Below are 25077 nucleotides of genomic sequence, written 5' to 3' on the forward strand. Positions count from 1 at the left end.
TTCAAGATCACATCTGGCTGCTCAACAGGGCAACTAATATGTATGTATTTTATACATAGCATACTTTTCATCAGTGCGAATTCAGTTTTTCGACCTTGTAGTATTATACATGCAGAAGAATGATTGGGTTCTGGGAAGAACCCAACCTCTTAACCCTTGAATTCTTCAACGTCATAAATTAAAAGCCAGGCATCAACATTGGTCAGGAAAGGCCCCTCAGCATGACCTTCTGAACTTCCACACAGAGTTAAAGCAGACTTTTCTTTGAAAGGTTTCCAAAAGACCATCAGATTTGTACGACTCTAATACTAAAACATTTCATGTTAATCCAAGAACATTTTACACAATGTCACAGTACCGATTTAACCTTCTAAAATGTACAGAATGCATTTAAATCCACGGTTTACACAATACCTAGGCTTGCTATGTAATTCTGAAAATTGCTTTAAACTGTGTTAACTTGTATGACTGACAAATTAATGATTATAGCCTGATGTACCTCTTTAAAATGTGTGTAATGTTTCATCCATATTGTATAACCAAAGAATTAACTAGTATGATTTGTAACCAGGGATTTTCATATTTTGTTACCTACACGTATAATATCCATGAAAGAATATCATGTTTGGTATGCAACAGCTTGCTTGGTTACATAGAGGAAGCTGATGACAACAATTATCATGTCTCTTGTACCATTTTCAACATATAAAAGTTAATGATTAAATATGCACTATTTTGTTTTACATGTAAATTGTAATAATCAGTTTAATGATTTGGTGTTAAAGCGTGAAGAGACACTAGGGAGGAGTCAAAGTTTGCTGACCTCTGGCCTTAGTAGATTTTAGAAACCATTGGCACCAATGGTCTCTGTGATCAAATGAAGCTTGCGATGCTTTTCTGAAACGCAGAACTGGACGTGTCCCAAGGTGAGATATTATTTCGCAAACGGCAATTAAAAACATTGCAAAGAAGCATTGCTTATTTTCATGGTTATCTGGTTATAGTCAAACACTTTGAAGCTGTGTGTCGGTTCACTGCTTCTGTTCTGAGTTTCACATACCGCACACACCCTCTACAGGCCTTCTCAACCAGGGAGCCGGGACCCACTAGGAGCCTAATTTAAAATAAGAAATTATTAAAATAATCCAACTTCATTAAAAATTGTAAAATACTTTAAGATTTATGCCCACAGACTATTTCTGAAACTTTCAGAATAAAAAATGATCCATGATTATTTTAATCAGACACATCTAGTTTTGTGCAAGGGGGGCAATATTGTCTTGGACAGTGGGGGGCTTTGGAACCACTGCTTTATAGTTATTGTATACAATAAAACAAAGTTTAGTTTGGCAACCCTCAAGACAGCACAACAGTGGTACAACAGTATTACACAGTACAAATACAAGCAACAGTAGAAACAAGTGAATAAATATATACTTTAATAAGTAAAACATAGAAAATATATAATAACGATTGACTGACGGGTTTATAGAGAAAGCTTTGTTATTTTTGACCTAATATTGACCTTAAGACATGCCAATCTATTGCACACTGTGGAAACTCAAAAACAAACACAAAGACAAAGTTAAGCTTCATTTAATGAACCAAATATATTTCCGCTGTGATATAATGATATAATGACAAGTGATTTTCTAGTACTAAATTAGCAGTTTAGCAAATTGATGGAAATGGGGCCTTTCTAAATTTGATCAAAAATGACTTTTTTTTTTTTTTTTTTTTTCAAACAGTGATGAAGCTGTTTTTTTACATCAGTAATGTTCTGACTATACTCTGTGATCATTTGAATGCCACTTTGGTGAATTAGCAAAACAGCAAAATCTGCACATTATTCCAAAATGTTGGACCCAGTGTATAAATATAAATACAATTGTGTTAACAAAAGTGAGGGGATGTAGTGTATATGTATATTGCACACGGATCATTGATACAATGGCTGTGGCTCAGGTGGTAGAGCGGGTCAGCCACTAATCGCAGGGTTGATGGTTTGAATCCCGGCCCACACAACTCCACATGCCGAAGTGTCCTTGGGCAAGACACTGAACCCCAAGTTACTCCCAATGGCAGGCTAGCACCTTACATAGCAGCTCTGCTGTCATTGATGTGTGAATGGGTGAATGAGTCACAGTGTAGAGCGCTTTGAATACCGTTAAGGTTAAAAAGGTGCTGTATAAGTGCAGACCATTTAATGGAATTGTAAAGTGTTCTGCAGTGCAATAGTGCAAGATATTAACCTTTTTATTTTTATTTTTAATATAGGCCTATGCGTAGAATGTTAGTCCCAGAACAGACATCCCAACGAACTCCAATCTAACTTTTTTGTTACTTTTCTAATATGTGCCATGCCAAGGAATTGCGCTCCCCCACTGAGTCTTGGTTCCTCCCAAAGTTTCCTCATTTTTCTGATAAACAATGTAGCTCATTCTCACCATGAACTGCCTTCTTAGTCAGAAAAGACCTTCTGATTGACATGCTAAATGACTAATCATAGTTAGAGTGTCATTTAGGGGTGGCTTTGTGAAATATATTATAGCTGATACCATAATAATACACTGGCATGCCAAAAACAACAAATAACTTCACAGCAGTGTTGGTCTGTGGCAGGCTGTGCACAAAACATCAAAATGGTAAATATGTGTGTAGACAGAACATGTTTTCATTTGATGTGCTCAATGTAGCAACTTCGTGTTTTCATGGTGACTAGTAAAATCCTTTAGATCAGATGATCAGAGAACAGACTATTAGCAGTGTGTGGTTGTGCCATCTGACTCGGAGACATAATGCCATCTCAGAACTCAAGAGGGCAAGTCATTTACGTCTCCATTTTCACATGCAGCAATTTCAGCCACAACCTTGAAATGTAATACTCAGCAGCTTCAGCAAGGCAGATGTTTATCATGCCTTTGTATCACATGTTTCAGCATGTTGGGGCTGTTTGTAATGCTCATATGTAAGCTAAACATGTTCTGACATTCATTTTCTATTGCTGCTAATGTTTAAGTAATATTTGAACATTTTGTGCAAATCTGTACAGCAGTTTATGAAAAGTAGATTTTTAAAGAATTAAAAAAGAAAATAAATGTATGGGTCCAAGAAGCTAATTTATTCTTCATGAAAAGATACTGTTAACTTGTGTAAAATATGAAGTCTATAGCTCAAACAGAAAGGCAACTACAGCACTAATCCTGCAAACGCAACCTTCTTTAGAGAACACAGAGACATACAGTAATGTAGCATAAAGAACTTTATCTTAATTATTAAACTATTTCCTTGGGTGAAAGTCCAACGGAGGTGTAGTAGGGCCATTTGAATTTAAAGGTTTCTGCAGTTACAATGAAAGTGAAAGAGTGAATCAAACCAGTTTGACAAGGATCAGATGTTCAGACCACAGACTGATTTGTGGAAACAGCACAACCAGTGTTGAGAGGGAAGCGATAAACAATGTTTGTCTTTTATACATATGTCTAATGTGAGAAGAGATCTTAAGCTCCTCTTTAAAGTGGATCTACATCAGCTGAGGACTTTAAGGAAGAGGAAATGTGAGTGAATTTAGCTTCATGTCAATGTACACGGTAAGCAACTGTTAACATAAAACTATTTATGTCACAGAGGAAAAAATATCAAATAGAACAGTTAACCTAAAATCATTACTCAACCTGCATATCGTTATATAACGATATGCAGGTTGGTTTTTATAACGATATTATAAAAATGGTTGGTTTGACAATTGTATGTATGATTGTTTTGTTAAAGTCTTGTTTTGAAACTCTCTCTGCTTTTTTCAAATACTCACATTCATAAAGCAGGTCTTTATTCTCATTAGTTAAAGGGACAGTGCACCCAAAAATGAAACATCTCTTATCATTTACTCAAACTCATGCCATCCCAGATGTGTAAGACTTTGTTTCTTCTGAAGAACACAGATGAAGATTTTTAGAAGAATATCGCAGCTCTGTTAGTCCTCATCAGAGCTGGATTTTACCGGGGGGGGGGTTGTTTTGCTGTCCTTTTCTGCATATCGCAGCGCCGTTTTGTGGCCCGTTCTGCTTAACCCGGCAACTCATTTTTGCAATCACATCTGAGATGGCATGAGGGTGAGTAAATGATTTCACTTTTGGGTGAACCATCCCTTCATATTCATTCAGAAAGTAGAAATTAATGTACACACAAGTGAATAGAAATGGCCACAGCAGACATCTGTGATAAACAAATTCAATTGCATTGTGAATCTACATTATTTACAGCAAAGGATTGCAGAGAAATGAACGCATTAAAGTCTCTGAACAATCATAACATATATTTCACAATACGGAATGTTTTGTTTTAAATATAAATGAGACATTCCGAGTAATTCTTCTTATTGTGTTACAGTCACAAAGAACAGTTTATATACATCATTACATGGGTTAGGATTTTATTTACATATTACATTATAAAAGTTTATTCTTCAACATAGATGAACTTCAGCGTATGTATGGTGCAGCTGGTCATTCAGATTTACATATGTAAATAGAATTGTACTTTAGTGTTTCTATAAAACTCTGAGTGATATTTTAAAATGTTTAGTATGGATTCAGCAGGAGTAAATGTGAAAGAAACTGCAGCTCTGGGACGACCCTTCCAGCTGGGCATGCTTTACGACTGCAGGAAAGAGGCATTAATCCCAGGTAACAAAATACAACCTCATCACATACACAGAAAGATAATCTAATATAACGTTAAGACAAGTGTGCCCTGGTGGTCACAAGAAGATCTTGGATCTTTGAGACATACTTGGGCTGAATACTACAAGTAGAAAGAGTCATAAAAATCATTATTTTAAGGTCAAAATATGTCCTATCATTAGTGGTTCAGAGCGGTCAAATTAGAGATGGGAGGTCCAGTTTTCACAGGCCGAAGCTCAACGCCTTAAAGCTCTCTTTGATGAAGAGGTTGTTGTACTTAAACAGAATAGCTGTTCTGTCTCAGCACTGACTTGCTGGTCAGATGTTGCACAGTGTAGACACATGTTATACACTTTTTAAAGAGGTACAATACATATGAAGTGAATGAACAAGCTCCACAACATTATAAAACTACATTTCAGGGTTTAACGCACAACCAACACATTGCATCTGAATATATTAAACGGTTCATCTCAAGCTCAGCGGTTAACACTCAGCACCATAAACTATCAAACAGGCGTGACATTTTAAATAATCATGAATGAAACTGTTTACTTGTTTTTGTGATCTGGTCCAATAATATTTTTAACAGCCCCATCCTTCATTAACAGTAAAAGCTTGAATCATATCATGACTGGATAACAAGTAATCCATGCTGATATGAGCTGAAGGAAACCCCCACATAGTACAAAGCACAACAAACAAGACACATACATGAAGTATCATCCTCCACTGAGGTGCACATCGGCAGAAATACATCAAAAAGGTCAAAGACGTCTATCTAGTTCATTTAAACATACACCAGCAATTATAAATGGCACAGATGGCCGTAAGAAGGCCTCAAAATATCAAAGCAGAGCAGCTGAATGAAATAGAAACAGGGTCTCCTACTCAGAACTCAATACAATATCTTTGTTTAAGGGATTTGAAGGCATTGTCATATCTCCAGGGGTGCAAAGACTACTGAAAAATCATACTCAAGTAGAAGTACTGTTACTTCCCATGAAATGTAGTGTGAGTAGAGTAAAAGTAGCTGTCCTAAAAACTGCCCCATTATAATGAACACTGTATGCCAACTTTTAAAATGCATCACTTATCTATGATAAACATCATGAATCTGATTCCAAAAACTAAAAGGGAGACATGATAACAGAAATTAAAAGATGAAAAAGTTGTTTTCAATACACTGATCACCATTTTAAATCATAATGTATGAAACAATTACATTAAAATCAGTTTATGTGTAGAGTATCAATTTCCCTTAAAGCCGACAGAGCGTTATTGTTGTGCATAAAACATGTTCAAACAATGCAAGGAATGCAAAATAAATGCTAAATGAGCAGAATCACTTGCCACATCATGTCCTGCACAATAGAGGAAGTAGAGCTGGCATGGGAAAAGTTGTTTGTTACAGGGGCTACATCACGCTTAAAAAGGAATAATTCACCCAAAAATGAAAATTCTCTCATTTACTCGCCCACATGCCATCCCAGATGTGTATGACTTTCTTTCTTCTGCAAAACAGAAATAAAGATTTTTAGAAGAATATCTCATCTCTTTTGGTCCATACAATGAAAGAGAATCCGTGCCAAAATATTGAAGCTCCACAAAGCACATAAATCATCATAAAAGCAGTATAATACATGTGCTTTAATCCATGTCTTCAGAAGTGATATGGACATATGGAGATAGGGTCAGAAACAGATCAATATTTAATTCCTTTTTTACTATTAATTCTCCTCCCTGTTCAGTCAATCTCCACTTTAACTTTCACTTTCTTATTTTGTTTTTGGTGATTCACATTCTTCATGCATATCGCCACCTACTGGACAAAGAGAAGAATTTATAGCAAACATGGACTTAAATATTGATCGGTTTCTCACCCACACCTATCATATAAATTCTGAAATCATGGATTAAACCACTGGAGTTTTATGTATTACTTATGTGCTGGCACCCCTTCACTTACATTGAATGGACCAGAGCTGAAATATTCTTAATTTGTGTTATGAAGAAAGAAAGTTATACACATCTGGGATGACATGAGGGTGAGTAAATGATAAGAGAATTTTCATTTTTGTGTGAATTATTATCATATAAGTAGCACATGGGGGGCCACATTGTCCTCCTTTGAGATACAATGTTCAACTTTGATTTAGTTCTTGTATCTTTTAAGCCCAGAATTAGTTGAATAGAAACAATTTTCTGAGGTTTGTAACTGGTGGAATATTCTGCTGAAGTATCGCTCTACAAATGTTGATACTTATCTATCTTTATAAAGATTAAGCATAATTACGAATTATCGACTTTCCTGGTAATTTATTACACAAATTAACACACTCTCTACATCAGGGATTGGTATTATTAAAAAACTAACAATATAATTACATTTATTCTATTACATGAATACTTTTAAAGCTACTCAAGTTATTCGTCCAAAAGTAGTGAGTGGTTTCTCGTTTCCTTGTTATTGTTGTTTGATTAATATCATTTATATGACACAGTCAACTAGACACGCTCAATTCACATACATGTACACTTCAAGTCTAACATTTTTTATGCAAATACGCATTTGTCCCACTGTTTAAATTCACTTTAGACATAAACGACTGTGTTTACATTAATGCCTCACCAAGACGGGCATTGGTGGGATTATAAAGTGTATTTGATCATTTAGGCGCGTAACATTAGCGCATTAGCGCTCAAACATTAGCCGCCTGTCAATCAAACAGAACGCAGCTACAGACGTCAGGAAATAAAAAGTCAATCTTTATATTTCATCTAGATGAACGAACCAGTGGTGCTCTTGCTATTACGATTGATGTAATGAACACCCCTGTTCTAGATTTAAAACATAGGCTAAATATAGAAAACTACTCAAAAGTTTGAGCGAGGACATCTCTCTCTTTTCCGATAAACATCAAGATTGTTTTATCGCCCAGCCCTGTTGATAACATTGCATCGATCTCTCACATCAACCCAATAATCTCAGTGATAGATAGTTACAGGCTACGTTATAGACACACATAATCTATAAGCATAAAATATGAAATTTACCTTGATATGTTTCTTCAAATTAGAGGCAGGATTAATGCCGATATCTGGCTTGAGCAAGTTAAACTCACGTGACACAATCAAGCAATTGACCTTTTTCACTGTGAAAAGCCCTTTCAGGTGTGGCCATGATGTTCAGATGTAAACTATGTTTGAGGCATTCTCCACAGTTGGCGCCAGATCTGCATCTGCAGTTTCGTGTGATTTGATTTGACGGGAGTCACGAGACTCTCGTAGCCAATCACGTTGATAGATAAAAATAAAATCAGGACAGGTGAAGTAGCGAACACAGACGGTGGGAAAATAGTGCAGTAAAAGTACAGTTACAGCACTTAAAATGTACTCAAGTAAAAGTATAAATACATTTTAACTACTTAAAAAAGTACAATTCTTGGGGAAAGTAGTTAATTACAGTAACGTGAGTATTTGTAATTCATTACTTTACACCCCTGCATATTTCATTGACTCATTCAAACGAATACATCACAGAATATGTAATGTCGTAGTCGGTCACCAATGCACATTTGTGTCATAACACTTCTTGAGGCGGCAATTTTTTAAACATGATGTTACAGTAACAGGAATTTACTGTTATGGCTATCACATCTGCTACGGTGGATGGAGACAAAGATCATTAAATAAAAGGCTTGAATTTGAATCTATTACTCACACAGAGCTACCTGAAGACTTGGATTATAGCGAACGAAAAATTAGACTACTTTTATTGTTGTTTGTTTTTCGAGCTGTAGCATGTTCTGAATAATTATTTTGTGTCCCATTGGCAAACAAAATTAAAAACAAATGCTTAGTGAACAATTACAACATTTTCATTCATTTGAACATTTTAAAGTTAAGTCTTTGTAAAAGTGATGCAATCCTTTGACTAAATAACAGCTAAATGAAAATGTTATAATATAATATTAGGTGAGTGCATATGATGCCATTTAACTAATCTCATTAATTAGAAATACAATAAAAGTAACGTATTCATTCCAAGAATTCAATATTCACGGATTCAATCAAAAGTAAACATTTGTATGTTTTTAAAGGTAAAATTATTACAATTATTACGTTTGAGATGCTATGTATGAGAATATATGTACGAATTCTCATGAGATCACGTTGGGAGGTTATAGACTTAAAACAATGATTATGTTACCAAAAAAACGAAACAAACAAAAAAATTATTATATTTTTGCCATTACAGGAATCAATCTTTGGACTAATGAGCAGCTGCAGCAGAATATATGTGCTCGTCCTCAAATGAATACAGTTTTCAATGTCACAACTTCAGACTCCATTGAAGACAAATCAAACTTACTGAACATTGATGGCGGTCTGAAGTTGAGTTTTTTAGCTGGACTCGTCAATGTTACAGGAGCAGCCAAATATCTCAATGACACCAAGGAGTCTTTTAATCAACAGAGACTCACCTTACATTATCATTCAACCAGCAAATCTGAAGAGTTGACCATGAACCAACTGCCTCCTGGAGATATAGCTAACTATAATGATGACACGGCCACACATGTGGTGACAGCAGTGCTGTATGGAGCAGATGCTTGCTTTGTGTTTGATCGAGAAGTTTCATCAGATGAGAACAAGAAGACAGTAGCAGGAGAAGTAAAAGTTGCTTTTGAGAAACTATCAGGCATCGTTTCAGCTGGTGCAAATGTTGATCTCAGCATGATGGACTCTCAGAAGACTGCAGTCCAGAAATTCAGTTGCACATTTTATGGGGACTTCCAGTTAGCGTCTAATCCGACCACTTTTGAAGATGCTGTGAAGGTTTTTGCTGAACTTCCAAAACGTCTGGGAGAAAAACAAGAGCTTGCAGTTCCAGTGAGAGTTTGGCTTTATCCTTTAGACAAACTGCTCTCAAAAACTGTCAAGCTTCAAAAAGACATCAGCATAGATCTAATCACAGACATGGAATCAGTGATCGAGAGTTTAAGAACAACTGAGATGAAATGCAGCGATCTTCTGAAAGACACATCTGCTCAGGCCTTCACAGCATTTCATGATAAAATACAAAACATGAAGCAAAACTGTTACAAGCACAAGCTGAGACTCATGAAGAAACTCGGCTCTCTGTTGCCAAACATCCGTGGAGACATGATACCTGACACAGCTCTGACTGATCTTCTGAAAGATCACGAGGAATCTCCATTCAGCGGAAGTGATCTTGAACAATGGCTGAATGAGAGACAGAACGAGTCTGATGTCATCAAAACACTGCTCAGACAAATGATTGATTCTGGAGCAAATGTAGAAGACAACCTAGATAACATCTTGATGTATCAAGAAGTGGAAAATATGGTCAGTTACACGTTCACATCTCTGGACTGGTCAGATGTGCTCCTCTCTAAACAAAAGACATACCTGAGACCTTCAACTACAGACAAAAACAATGAGAATAAACTTGAGTCCAAGTCTTGGCTCACTCCTGACATAAAAAGTAAAATGAGGAGCAACTTGAAGGCATTTAAAAACTTGATTGATTCAAAAGACTGTAAAGCAGCCAAGTTCATTGTTTCATCGAAGGAAATGTATGAATAATCCAGGTTCCTGCATTCTCCTGTATGAAGATGAAAGTAATGAAGCTGTTTGTTTCAGTCCTCCATCAAAACCAGCCCGTCCAATCGCTGAAGAGATCAAAGATGACCGTGTGGTTGTGAAGGTGTCTTCATCATGTCCTGCTACAGTAGAGCTCAGATTACTGTTCAAAATGAAGGAAGAGAGTGACTGGACGTCTCAACCTGTGCTGAAGAACACAAACACAGTTACTGTGACTGATCTGAGAGCAGATACTGAGTACCAGATGAAATATGCAGCAGTGGGAAAACTCAACTATACTGTAGACAGTGATGTCATCACAGTTACCACTGAGGTATGATGATCATTAAATATCAGGACAATATAACGGATTTCATTTTGAGACAATTGAGTAGAAATACTAGTATACAGAGTCACAGATACTAGATAACTACTGATCTGATTATGTTGGTAATCACTATAAAATGTTTCTTTCAGGGAAGTACAAGGAACAGAGCGGGTAAGTCATAATTGTATCGATTATGTGTTAGGATAAATAATAGGATGTCAGGCCACTTGTGTTTTTAGAGGTTACATTAAGTTACATTAAGTCTTAAAAAAGTTATTTTTTTAACAAGGTACCTGATCATTTTAGTCTGAAGCTTCTTTGCCACATTTCTGCACAAATTGTAAAATTCTGAAGACAGCAGCCTCAGAAAGTTCTAGTGTTATTCTGCAGATATTCTTCTTTGAAAGTGTCATGAAAACCGCCTAGTTCAGCACAAAATGTTCATACCTCAGACTGAAAAATGGCTCGTCAAAAGGGTCAAATATGTAAAGATGTGGGCAATTATGGGGGAGGGAAAAGGGGAGGACACGAGGGAGTCAAGAGCAACTTCTGAAACACGCACACACACACACACACACACACACACACACACACAATAGAGATAGCTGAACATCACATTATTATTGGAGATGAAAAAAATAAAATAATTTTGGGGTACTTTGCTGTCTATATCAGTCATGTGCAGGCCCAGTTGGAATCTACGGCAACTTTTTCTGCAGAATTGCAAGATCTATCATTCATAAATGTTACGCATTTTCCATCCTTTGCGTGTTTGTTTATGAAATATTTTGGCTAATTTCATGATGCTTTTAGCTACCGATAAGAGTGTAGTATTGTTAGGTCCATGTAATAGATTTTGCTATGCTTTAAATCACTTCTGCAGAATTTTCCCAAAAAAATCAGTGGAGAAAATGTGAAAAAAAAAGTCCACAGATTGTGTATGGGACTGGTCATGGGATAAAAGTGTGAAGACAAAAGATGATAGAACAAATCTGCAAAAAGATTTGAATAGAAAAATCTGCCAATCTGACAAAAATACTTGTCTAGAAAATAATTTTTTGCAGTGTGAGTTTTTTTGTTAAAACGCAACAACATGCCACTTTTAAAGGACCAAATAATAAAAACCAAACACTAGATGAAAGCGATGTTCATTGGAATAGAATGGTTAAAGATGATATGAATTGAGTTGAAATATACTTTGTCTACAAATGAAATATTGTCTTAAAGCTGTTGTGTTTGTTTCCTTAGTCACAAAAGATCAAGCATCAAATACTGAATATGGCAAAACACACACACTGGGCAACATGGACCCAACAAAAAGAAAAGAAAGGCTTACCGTAAGTAATACAATATTCACAGAAAAGAAAGAAAAATGGAAAGGTATAAAAATAACTGAAGAAGGGATTCATGGGAAGAGGTGAATCAGAAATTGCTGGAACAGTTGCCTCTTAACCAATAGCAATTTTAATTTTTTTTAATTAAATGGTGTCAGGATTCTGCCTTCAGCCAGGTTTATTACTCTTTTTAGTGGCAGGATCCTGACACCAATGTTCTGTTTTGTTGTTTTGGACTTCTGTTTTGTTTTCCTGGTGTTACCCTGCTTGTTTGTTCTGTACCATGTCTCTGTCCCCTCGTTTCCCTTATTATTAGTTCATGTCCTTCACCTTCACTCCTCGTTTACCTCTTGATTTCTCCCTCTTTATATTCTCCTTCTGTCTCTTGCCTTATCAAGATTCTTTCTCATGTTTCTCTCTTGGTTCCATGTGTCGGTTTGCTTTAGCACTGTTTTCTAATATTTTCAATTTGATTCTTGGTCCAGTGCTTTTTGTTCATTTTCTTAGTTTGTTAACGTATTACTTAGTTTGTTTCCTTTTCAGTTTTGCCATCCCATGCTTTGTTTCCAGCCCTGTTTGGCTGAAGTCTGGGCTGTTTTTGCACAGTTTTGTAATAAAGTAATTTTTTTTTTTTTTATGACTGTCTGCATTTGGGTTCTTTGGACACAAACCCTGACAGAAGAATCTAGCCAGTTCAGAACTCAGCAGACGGTCAACATTACGGCATGAGTATCTTGCAAAGATCAGCCGAGGTGCCGGCAGAGAAAGAGGCGATGCTCCAAAACATCCCGGTCAACATCCAGTCCCACTCCAGTCCCATTGGAGTCGCCCACTCTTGCTGCTGACCACCAGGACACGCCTGCTTCCTCCGCTGCTGACAGGAGGTGCCCGCCTTGTCCACCGCTGACTGCCAGAAGGCACCTGCCACTGACTGTCTGGAGGCGTCCACCTAGCCCTGTGCTGACTGTCTGGAGGCGTCCAACATACCCCTGCGCTGACTGTCAGGAGGCGTCTACTGAGCCTGGTGCTGACTGTCAGGAGGCATCCACCGAGCCTTCCGCTAACCACCAAGAGGTGTGGAGGCGTCCACCTAGCCCTGTGCGGACTGTCTGGAGGCGTCCAACCTACCCCTGCGCTGACTGTCTGGAGGCGTCCACCTAGCCATGTGCTGACTGTCTGGAGGCGTCCAACCTACCCCTGCGCTGACTGTCAGGAGGCGTCCACTGAGCCCGGCGCTGACTGTAAGGAGGCGTCCACCGAGCCCGGCGCTGACTGTCAGGAGGCGTCCACCGAGCCTTCCGCTAACCACCAAGAGGTGTCCACTAAGCTTGCTGATGACCTCCTAAAGGCCTCCACCGACCCAACGTCTGACCCCTTTCCTGCGGCTCAGGGGAAGGTCTTCAGCACTAGCTCAGTTGGTAGAGTGGGTCAGCCACTAATCGCAGGATTGGTGGTTCGAATCCCGGCCCACATGGCTCCACATGCCGACGTGTCCTTGGGCAAGACACTGAACCCCAAGTTGCTCCCAATGGCAGGCTAGCGCCTTGCATGGCAGCTCTGCCGCCATTGGTGTATGAATGTGTGTATGAATGGGTGAAAGTGTCACAGTGTAAGTGCTTTGAATACCGATAAGGTTAAAAAGGCGCTATATAAGTGCAGACCATTTTACCATTTTTACCTGAAAACACCTCCTCTTTGTTCGTGCCCAGCCATTCCTTTTGGGTTCACCGCGAGCCAAGTTTCCCATCCAGCCCATCCTCTGCTGACCACCAGGAGGCACCCAGTTCATCCGTACATATGCTGCTGACCCCCTGGCCCATCCACTGCTAACCCCCATGAGGTGTCCGTCCTCACCACTGTTCACCAGGAGGCACCCGTCCTCGTCACTGTTCACCATGAGGCACCTGTCCTTGCCGCTGATTGCAAGGAGGCACCTGTCCTGCCCGCCACTGACCCTAACCTCTCCGCTGACCTCTCCCCAGCAGCAGCCACTGATGACCTTGACGTCTCCTCAGTGGATGCCGCTGACCTTGACCTTATCGCTGCCCTGGTGCTACCCGACCTCATCGCTGCCCTGGTGCCATATGTCCCCACTTCTGACCAGTTCCCTTCCTGGAGCCACCCCCCTAGCCTGCAGACTGCTCCCCTTTCCTAGAGCTGCTACCCTGGTGGCTGGATCCCACCCCTTTCCGGAGGCGCTTATCTGGTCGCCGGACCTTGCCCCTCCCTGGAGTCACCGGATCTGCTGCCTGAACCTGCTCCTTGCTTGGATCCGCCCCCCATTTTCCTACCCCCACCTCCGCATCCGTGCCACCTCCATGATGGTGGGTAGTGTTAGGATCCTGCCTTATATCTGGTTTATTTCTTATACTTTAGTGGCAAGATCCTGACACATGTTATGTTCTGTTCTGTTGTTGTCAGAAATAAATCTCAGAAAAAAATCTTGTTTCCCTCATTATTAGTTCATGTCTTTCACCTACCTTGCGCATTTGCCTCTTGTTTTCTTTATAAAGAATTTGAGCATTCGTCTATCTGCATTTGAGTTCTTCAGACTAAAACCCTGAAAATTCAAGTTACATTTTAAGTAAACCTTACATGCAACACCAAACAGCATCAGTCCAGACTGATCACCTTTATTAGCATCTAATAAACTAATTTGATGACACTTTATACTTGCATTTGCCATTAACACAAATTGTATTTGGTAATTCTTAACAGATTAGTAGTTCATCAACAATCAAATATATTAAATAAAACTTTCATGACATTAATAACTATATGAGTGTATTTTCCATTTTAAAGGAATATTCCAGGTTCAGTACAAATTAAGGTCAATTGACAGCGTTTGTGGCATAATTTCAATTGATCCCCCTTTTTTTAACGTTGATTTCCACAAAAGTTCATTTCAACACATTCCTCCTTTTCTTAAAAAAAAAGCACAAATCTGGGTTACAGTGAGACACTTACAATGGAAGTGAATGAGGCCAATATTTACAAACAAAAAGGTTTAAAGGCAAAAATGTGAAACTCATTATTTTATAAGTAAAGTTGTTTAAATTGTTCAATTTACTGTCATGTTAGGGTTTTAAGGTTTGTTGACATTACATCATCATGTCAATGAATTTTTAAAATTGGCTATAACTTTACACAGAAAACATTCCACACCAGCTGATACACCCATTCACCACCAGAGGTTCTCATCGCCACAACACTAATCAAGACTCACCGCACATGTGTCCAATCTGATGCTTGTTTTCCTGAGAGTATAAATAACCTGTTCCTTCAGTTACCCTCTGCAAAGTATTGTTTGCCTCTCATAGCTGCAATTCTGAGTTTTACTGGTGTACATTGCCTGTGCAGTTATCTAGACCACTTGCTCTCTCTTTGGACTTTGATATCTGTCTTAACCATTGGATTTGTTCTGCCTTGAGTATATATGCGGTCACGAACGCAGAGATAGGCGCCTCCTCAATCGGCCATCGGAGATCTGAATCACCCGAATATTGCCTCTGGCACTACAATTCCCATAAGCCCACATACCTGGTTTCATTACACCACAGCTGTTCCCTATCTCTGCCTCCATTTAAATCACGCCCGCTGTTTCATTCATTGCGAAGTCTTGTTTGCCCCGGCTACATTTCTGAGCGTTGTTGTTTACTCCAGTTTCATCATCTGTGTACTGACCTTGCCCTGTATCTCTGACCACGTTTGTTTGCCGCCTGCCTTTGTTGAACTCTCGCCTGTCTCTCGTACATTGCTGTTTGCTGCCTGCCCTGATCTTCTGCCTGTTCAACCTCGATTCTGCCTGCCTACGATTATCCTGTTTGCCTGTTACTTGACCCTCGCCTGTTATTACTTGCTCTTGTCAATAAAACTGCTTATGGATCCCAACCTACCTGAGTCATCATTACATATGCCCTGTGGTTTTGACCCTTACCTGCCTTGAGAGTTTGACTTTGCTCCTTCCAATAAAATTCTCTGCACATGGATCCTACCCGATCTCAAGTGTCTTCTGAGTTACAGAATACTTCACCTCCCTCAGATTCAGCAGATGTCCAGCAGTTACATATAGCTGTTGCCAAAAAATGTGACCTCCTGTCCAAGCAACATCAATAACTGTGAAAACTATCAGAGGCAATGAATGAAACTGTAAAGTATTTCCAGACCAACCTATCTCTGCAAACCCCTCCTCCAGCAGATCAAATTCCTCCAACACAACCGCAATTGACCAACCACCTGCACCTTGCTCTGCCTGACAAATATGATGGTTCCCCTGACAAGTGCCATGGCTTTCTACTGCAGTCCTCGATCTACCTCACACAACAACTTTTCTCATTCTAAACTGAGGAACCTAAGGTCACTATTGTGATTTCCCTATTGAATGGCAGATCTCTAGGATGGGCTGCTGCAGTATGGTAGAAAATTCCATCACTTTGAAACTATCTTGCCTTATTCCAAGCCAAGTTCAAGGCCTCAGACAGAGGAGATCTGCTGCTGCTGTTTGAAGAAACTAGATGGATGGATGAGCTTTTAAAGATTATCTTCTGAAAAGGGTTAAATCAAACACTTCAGACTGAGCTAGCTTGCAGAGATGACAGTCTCTCACTCGACCAATACATTCAACTGACCATTAGAATCGACAATTTGCTTAGAGCTCATCTTCCTGCCTTTGATATATGTACATTTACATTTATGCATTGGCAGACCCTTTTATACAAAGCGACTTACAGTGCACTCATTACAGGGACAATCCCCCCGGAGCAACCTGGAGTTAAGTGTCTTGCTCAAGGACACAATGGTGGTGGCTGTGGGGATCAAACCAGCGCCTTCTGATTAACAGTTATGTGCTTTAGTCCACTAGGCCACCACCACTCCACATTCACTGCAACAACCTCTGCCTTCACTCCTGCTGAACCCATGCAAGTAGGCAGAGTCAGACTCCCTCCAGAGGAGAGGCTATGTAGAATTCAGCAAGTGTTATGCCTGTGTAAAGTCAGATCACCTCTGAGCCTCATGCCCTGCCCACTTTGGACAAAATTCCACTCCCTCCTCCAGGGTGAGTACAATGGCCTGTTTGAATCTAGAAATAGACAGCTTACAGTACCTGCTCTTATTCATTGCCAATCCTTGCAATTCCCTGTTTAAGGGTTAATTGACTCTGGGGCCGCTGGAAACTTAATTGACCAAAAAAATTATCCTCTGCACTTCACCCATTTCAGTTGCTGCCCTGGATGGCCAACCTCTGGGTTCTGGACTTGTACAGGATTATATCATTCCCATCTGTCTGCAAATTGGCCTCTTCCATTTTTTAATTATAAACTTTTTGGTTATCACCTCACCTAAGCATACCCTAAAATCTGTTGGAGTGGATATCAGATTGTGAAATGGAGCCCCAAGAGCATATAAAACTGTCTTCAACAAACCCCACTGCCGTCTTGTAGATCCACTACCATAGAAAGCCCAGAGGTGAGGGAACCAACATCCCTTCCCCAACAGTACAGAGATTTAACAGAGGTATTTAGTAATGCCAAAGCTGCACAGTTACCACCTCACTGGTCCTGGGACTGTGCCATAGACTTGTTGCCCGGCACAATTCCACTTAGAAGCAGAATATACCCATATACCCAGTGAGGAGCAACATGAATGTAGAAGGTTTGTTCCTTGGAAAGACTATGCCCAAAATTATCTGATCAATGCCTCTACAGGAATTACTAACTTCCCATGTGTGCTAGGGTTCCAACCACTACTGTTCCCCTGGCCAGTAGAGAATGTAGACATCTGGCTGTTGATAACTGGTTAAAGCGCAATAAACAAATCTGGAACAGAGCTCATGTACACCTATGGAGAGCGATCAGAAGGCAGAAAATTCAAGCCGATCACCGCCGCCAACCTGCTTCACCCCTACATCCAGGACAGCAAGTCTGGTTATCAATCACGATCTTCACCTTAAACTGCCCTGTAAGAAACTCAGTCCTAGGTATGTAGGTCCATTCAAAACTGACAAACAGATTAACCCGGTCACTTACCGGTTACAAATACCATCCCATTAATGCATTGATAATACCTTTCATGTCTCTCTCCTCAAACTTGCTGAGTCCCCCACACAAATCACTGAGCAGGGGCCCATTCCTCCTCTGGAAGTCAACGGCAGCCCTGCATACCTGGTAGCATATCAGATTCTCACAGATGAGTTATGCAGCTAATCTACCTGGTTGACTGGGAGGGTTACAGACCAGAGGAACATTCCTGGGTGCCAGCAGAAGACATTCTTGACCCATGTTTAATAGCATATTTCCATAGGTATAATCCTAGTTAGCCGGCCCCGCGGACTAGGTGGAGACCTAAGAAACAGCGCAAAAATGCTTCAAGAGCTGCTTGTAAGAGGGGGATACTGTCACATCCACATCAGCTGATACACCCATTCACCACCAGAGGTCCTCTTGGCCCAAAACAAATTCATTTTATTCACTTCCATTGTAAGTGCCAAACAATCACCTCGATTTTTGTTTTATTTAAAGAAAAGGAGGGGCAGGTCAAAATTATTTTTGTGGTAATCAACATTATGCCACAGATGCTGCTGACTGAGCTTAACTTAGTCCATTAGCTATCTGTTAAGCATTGTAAAAAACAATAATGCTTCATTTTAATGTTATTCATGAAAGTTCTAAAATGTTAATATATTTTCTGTGTGTGTGTCTCTGTCTGTCTGTCTATATCATTAGGTATAAACAAAATGGTAATAAAAAAAATGTATATCTGGTTGATGTTACAGAAAAAAAGTGGTGAGCTTGGAGTAGAAGATAAAAAATACCAGTTTGAAGAAATGGCAAAGAGAAAAAGAGACAAAGCAGAACAAATCATTGGTCGACTTCTTCCTATAGAGAAGAAACTTCAAAAACTGACACCTGTAGATTGTCTTGAAGTAACAGCAGACTTGCCAAAATTCCTTGAACCTTGTGGAGAAAAGGACCTAGTCCAGGTTTTCCTGAAAAGAGTACTGATGATGAATTACACTGCAAGATGCATTACTGTTGAAAAAGGAACAAGTGAGCAAGATCGCACACAGCAAAAAAGGCAGAATTGGGATGAAGATGCTGATGCTTTTTATTATATTTATACACAAACTTCAAAATGTGCTGATGCAAGCAGAAAATCTGACCACATTCACCCGATGGATGTTCAGATGGCCGTGTTTCATTGTGCTGATAGTTTCCTGAAGCAGCTGATGGTGACTAAACTGTCTCAGTGTCAGTATGCTCTGCCTCTGCTTGTACCTGATCCATTCACACAACACATTGAGTTTCCTCTCTGGACATTCAGACAAATCAACAAGAGCTGGAAGACATTTGATGATAAAGGTAAAATCATCAGTAAAGTCCAGTCAGTCTGTAAGGCAGAAACTCCAATGGTGTGTTTCTTCAGGTTTGGCTCAGTGTCCTCATCCAAGTCTCAGCTGATGAACAGTCTGATCAATGAGAAACACAACACGTTCTTCCACAGGAACTGCCCAGGCAGCAGCAGAACCAGAGTACTGATGGATGGAGTGGTGGAGATCGCCTGGTACTGCCCGTCTGGAAAAGATAAAGATAAATTCACTGACTGTGTTGCGTTCTGTAATCTACATGGAGATGCAGGAGACCATGAGAAACAGCTGCAGATCCTCACTGAAATGTCCTCAGTCAATGTTGTTATTCTGCCACAGCTTGACAGAAATGACAAAAACATGATCAAAGTTCAAAAACTCTTTAAAGACTCAAAGCCATTCATTTGCCTTCTTACTGATGATGACTCATCTCTCATTGAGATGCGGACAGGAAAATACAAAATAGGTTTGAAAGACAGAAATCAGTCTGATATAGCTGAAGAAATCAGAAGAGCTATAAATGATTGTCTCTCATCTTCAGAATCATCTTCCATTTTCAGACTTGAAGATGTGTCCAAACACTCAGATATCAGAGTAGATGAAGATGATGATGAAGACTGCAGGAGAGGAAAAGAAGCAGCACAGCAGATGGTGAGATTACTGGAGAATAAAGATCTGACAAAAATCAAAGAATCATTTCTGACCTGTCAGGGAAAACTGTGGCATCAGTGGTGTCAGAAGAACAAAGAACTACATCGACCTCAAGCAAATGAACTACAAAGCGAAATTTGTAGAAAACATACAGAAATAAAGAAAATCCGTGAGCTGCAACATGAATCTGACATTAGTGATTTTATTAAGTGCTTTATCAAAGAAATGAACTCATGTGCTGCAAAAGAGAAAATCTATTTTCTTAAATGGCTCACAATCCTTCTGGATGAATTTACCTCAACTGACCTTTCTGCTCTACATCACAAGTATAATAAAACATGGTTAACAGTCTTAAAACTGAAAGAGAACAATCAGCAATCAATGGCAACAAATTTGACAGATGAACAAACAGAACTTGACAGGATTTCAAAAGAGATTCAAGCTTCAGTGTTTGGTTTGGAGCACATCCTGAGAGAGATCGGTCAGATCTATGAATCATGTTCATCTGTGAAGAAGAACAAGGAAGGTCTGCAGTTTCACTTCTCTTCTCTCCCGAGTCTTGCAGCAGAGATGATGATCTCTGGATTTCCTCTGGAGCTGATGGATGGAGATGCTGCTCATGTTCCTGTGATCTGGATCTCTGCTGTTCTAGATGAACTCAAGGAGAAACTGGGAGACCAGAGAGTGTTTGTGCTGTCAGTTTTAGGGGTTCAGAGCTCTGGGAAATCCACCATGTTGAATGCCATGTTTGGACTGCAGTTTGCCGTCAGTGCTGGCAGGTGCACCAGAGGAGCTTTCATGCAGCTGGTCAGAGTGTCAGAGGAGATGAAAGAACAGCTGAAGTTTGACTATATTCTGGTGGTTGATACTGAGGGACTTCGTGCTCTAGAACTGGCTGGAAGATCAACGAGACATCATGACAATGAACTGGCCACATTTGTTGTGGGTCTTGGGCATCTGACATTGATCAACATCTTTGGAGAAAACTCCTCTGAGATGCAGGACACTCTTCAGATTGTTGTTCAGGCCTTCCTGAGGATGAAGATGGTCAGACTGAATCCCAGCTGCATGTTTGTGCATCAGAATGTTTCAGACGTCACAGCTGGAGAGAAAAACATGGAGGGAAGGAGACGACTGCTGAAATTACTGGATGAAATGACAAAACTTGCTGCAGAAGAAGAAGTCTTTGATGCAGAAAGATTCAGTGATGTCATTTATTTTGATGTACAGAAGGATGTGAAGTATTTTGCACACCTCTGGGAGGGCAGCCCACCCATGGCACCACCAAACCCAAACTACTGTGAAAATATTCAAGATCTAAAGAAAACTATTCTTTCTCATGCCTCAAAATCAGATGGCATGATGTTGACAGACCTGAAAGATTGTATTCAAGATCTCTGGGAAGCTTTACTGAATGAACGATTTGTGTTCAGCTTCAGAAATTCTCTGGAGATTTCAACATACAGGAAACTGGAGACAGAATACAGCAAGTGGTCCTGGAGTCTCCGGAGTGCCATGCTGGAAATTGAAAACAAGCTACACAACAAAATAGAAAATGAAGCAATTCATGAGGTTGATGAAGCACATCTTCAAAGAGAACTTCAAGAAAATCGAGATGAAGTTAAAAAATTAATGTCAGAATTCTTTGAGAAAGACAAATTTAAAGATATACTGATTCAGTGGAAAACTTCATTTGAAATAAAAATTGAAGATGTTCAGGAAAACATCGTGAGAGAAACAAAGAGGAAATTAGGTAAAGTTCTTCAACAGCGAGAACTGAAGAAAGAGATTGATGCTCAGAGGACACATCATGAAAACACTCTGTTTGAAAAGAGCAAAACACTCGCCTTAACACTCAAAGACAAAGCAAATGATGAAGAAACACTGAAGAAAGAGTTTGATTGCTTTTGGAAACAGAGTGTGAAGAAGATCATCAGAGACACTCCTCAAATCAAAGACATTGACATATTAAGAGATGTGAAACAACTCCTGAGTGACATCTATGAAAGTGCTCCTGTAGACAACAGAAAAGTGAGCAGTGAGAAAAGGGATATTTTATTCTTGTCAAATTATTCAGATTATGTACAGTTAAAGAAATGCAGTGGATTATTGAACAAAGCTGTGACAACATGGAAAGAGAAATGTGGCAATACTCTCGCTAAGGAGGATGAAGCCCAGATACAAGTCTTAATCACAGATATTGCTCAGGAGACAGATAAAATGATCCAGTCATTTAACATTTCAAAGATGGGCTACAACATCAGCTACATTCAACAATTTATAGATTACATCAAGGCAAGATTAATAAAACATCAGGAAGGACCTGTGAAATATGTGTTCATGAATGAATTCTTCATGGATTTGGTGTTTTCTATCTGTAAGAGATCAAACAAGACATTCACTGACCAACACAGACTGTTCAGAGAAGCCAATGATCCAGTTTTCTATGTTGAGCAGAAAAGAAATGAATATTACAGTATTTTCCAGAAATATTGTAAAGGAGCAACATCAGCTGCTGTTTTTGGTGAGATCATCTGTCAGAAACTGAAAGATCCCATTGAACAGAGTGTCTACAAGAACATTGCCAGAGATTTAGCAGATGAAATGAGAACAAACTGTGAATCACTGAATGGAAACAGATCAAAACTGGAGAAACACATCCTGAAGACACTGGCAGAAGAGGAGAACTTTGACAAATACATGAACTACATTCAGGATCCCAAAGATCACTTCAAGAGTTTCATCAGAGCTGAAGTCAGTCAGTACATCACTGATAAGTTCAGTGTCAGTGTTCGGCCCAAGATGATGAAGAACCTCAAACTCCTTCAGCAGAAGATCATGAACGCAGCTCATGAATCTACTGAACATGTTCAAGTGAACAGTGGAGATGTTGAAGCAGCTCATGAATCTACTGAATATGTTCAAGTGAACAGTGGAGATGTTGATTTGTGGTTGAAGTGTTTCACACAGAAGCTCTCAGATGTGCTGATATTCTCTGAAAAACACCTCAGTGGAGTGAGTCGTGATAATGTTGATATCAAACTACTAGAATATGTGATAAGAAAAGAACTTTCTTATGTGATGTCTGACATAAGTAGACAATTCAGTACAATAACTTTTCCAGTGAAGTTGGACTGTGAATACAGACCAGATGAGATTCTGATTGATCACTTCTGTCAGTGCTGTTGGGTTCAGTGTCCTTTCTGTAATGCCATCTGCACCAACACAATAGAAGGTCATGATGAAGATCACAGTGTTCCTTTTCACAGAATGGATGGAATCAATGGTTGGTATTACAGAACAACAAAAATTCTCAGCACTGATTTTTGTACCACTTTAGTCGCAAGTGAAAAATGTTTTTATACCTCAGATCAGAAATTCCCATATAAAAAATATAGATTAGCAGGAGGGGATTATGCAAAGTGGAGCATCACTCCTGACCTCTCTCAGCTGTCGTATTGGAAGTGGTTTGTGTGCAGATTTCAGAATCATCTGGGAAAGCACTACAAAAAGACATTTGAGGGGAGCGGAATGAAGATTCCAAATGAATGGAAAAAATGCACAAAAGAGGAAGCTATCATTTGCTTGGATAAAATACATTTGAATTAAGTTTCTGTCCCTACATTTACAAACTCAGAACACACGAACTTGGAATATTGCAGGTTAAATAAAGATTATATCCATACACAACATCTGTAACATACCAAAGAAAGTAACTTGTCCAGCAGTTGCACATGTTCCCCTCTTAGGTGGGGCAACAATAAAAATAGGGAGGGGCAGGTTGTTCTGTCACATGCCATGCCAACATGTCAGATATACCTGACAATATATAAAATATTGAAATTTAAAAATATATATATATCTATATAATTTATTTTCAAAAATGTTTATGTACTTTTGTTTTGAAGCGCTTCATTTTTCATTGTGCTTTGAGTGGGTTATCTAATAATCTATGCATCATATTACTTTGTGTTTGGGCTCGCCCCCTCTTATGCTCTATTTAGTTTCTGGGACATTATAAGTGAAAATTCGGCATATAAACAAAACATGTTTACATGTAATATGTTTGTCATATAGGCTGGTTGTATACTATGAGAGCTTTTCAACAACATATGGCACATGGCTATTGGATAATTTTTACCAATTGCAATAATAAGTACAGTGCAAAATCATCAATAAATAATCAAAACGGGACACTTCTGATTTGTCTGCCAATTTCAAAGGACTTGTTCAGTTTTGGTCATAATGCATACATGCATTGTAAAGTAGAGCTTTTAAGATTTCAAATGATACCTATTTTGTGTTGGTCAAGACTGTAGTGATTAATATTTTGATAATTAGGGGTTCAAGCCCCTGGAAAATCAGAATGCAGTGTTTGTCCAAGGTGCCATGACTGTCTATGAGGACATTGGCATATCTCAAAAAACATGGCCGCCATCGGCCAATGAAGTTTGATCACCTATTAAACAAGGTTAACGGAGGCCGATTGGCACAAAACTCTGTGGGCTTGTTTGACTCCTGAACCTAGAGGTCTGTGAGAAATTTGAAAGTAATCGGACACAGAGTGGCGCTAACGGGTTTTACTCCTCCGTAATCACGCTGACTTTCACACATAGACATTGAAAGTGGTTACATGCTTGATAAATAAAACATAATAACTTTTTACGCATGTGCTTAAAGGACTTAAATTGCTTGAACCCTGTTAATTGCTGCTTGCAGCTATATTTATTATTATTATTATTCCGCCAAAAAACTGATCGGGCAGAGCGTGACTTGAAACTAGGTGAAATGGTAGTAGTATTGCTCGCTACTCAGAAACACGAACTCGGCCAAATCGGTCAATTGGGGGGGGCACTACAGCGATTAAAAAAGCATAACTGCTCATAACTCCGACCGTTTGTCTTAGACTCTAGTGATTTATACAATTGAAATTCTTGGCTCAAACCAAACAAAACGTATATCTCCAATTTCATTTCCATCTATAAAACGTTTTCGCCATCTTGGATCTTTCATTAAACCTACTTTAGCGAACTAGTCCCAGGTTTTTCATCTGATTAGGACCAAATTATTCTATGGAATCTTATTATCACAAGTAATCAAAAAAGGTTT

At 39.2% G+C, this 25077-nt stretch overlaps 1 protein-coding gene across 1 annotated transcript; it reads left to right on the plus strand.

Annotated features, from left to right (window-relative positions):
• Positions 1-10464: 10464 nt before the first annotated feature.
• LOC127648203 (interferon-induced very large GTPase 1-like) lies at positions 10465-24250 on the plus strand. The gene is made up of 4 exons (XM_052132786.1): positions 10465-10626; positions 10770-10791; positions 11869-11957; positions 18727-24250. The coding sequence occupies exons 1-4, from the start codon at positions 10465-10467 to the stop codon at positions 23575-23577; spliced, it is 5124 nt and encodes a 1707-aa protein (XP_051988746.1). The 3' UTR covers positions 23578-24250.
• The last annotated feature ends 827 nt before the right edge of the window (positions 24251-25077 follow it).

The sequence above is a fragment of the Xyrauchen texanus genome, chromosome 8 (genome assembly GCF_025860055.1).
Source record: "Xyrauchen texanus isolate HMW12.3.18 chromosome 8, RBS_HiC_50CHRs, whole genome shotgun sequence".
In the NCBI taxonomy this organism is placed as follows: Eukaryota; Metazoa; Chordata; class Actinopteri; order Cypriniformes; family Catostomidae; genus Xyrauchen; species Xyrauchen texanus.

Coding starts and splice junctions, on each gene's coding strand:
- LOC127648203 (XM_052132786.1), top strand. CDS start 10,465: ATGAAGGAAGAGAGTGACTGGACGTCTCAACCTGTGCTGAAGAACACA. Junction 10,627..10,769: donor TCATCACAGTTACCACTGAG/GTATGATGATCA, acceptor TGTTTCTTTCAG/GGAAGTACAAGGAACAGAGC. Junction 11,958..18,726: donor AAAGAAAAGAAAGGCTTACC/GTAAGTAATACA, acceptor TTGATGTTACAG/AAAAAAAGTGGTGAGCTTGG.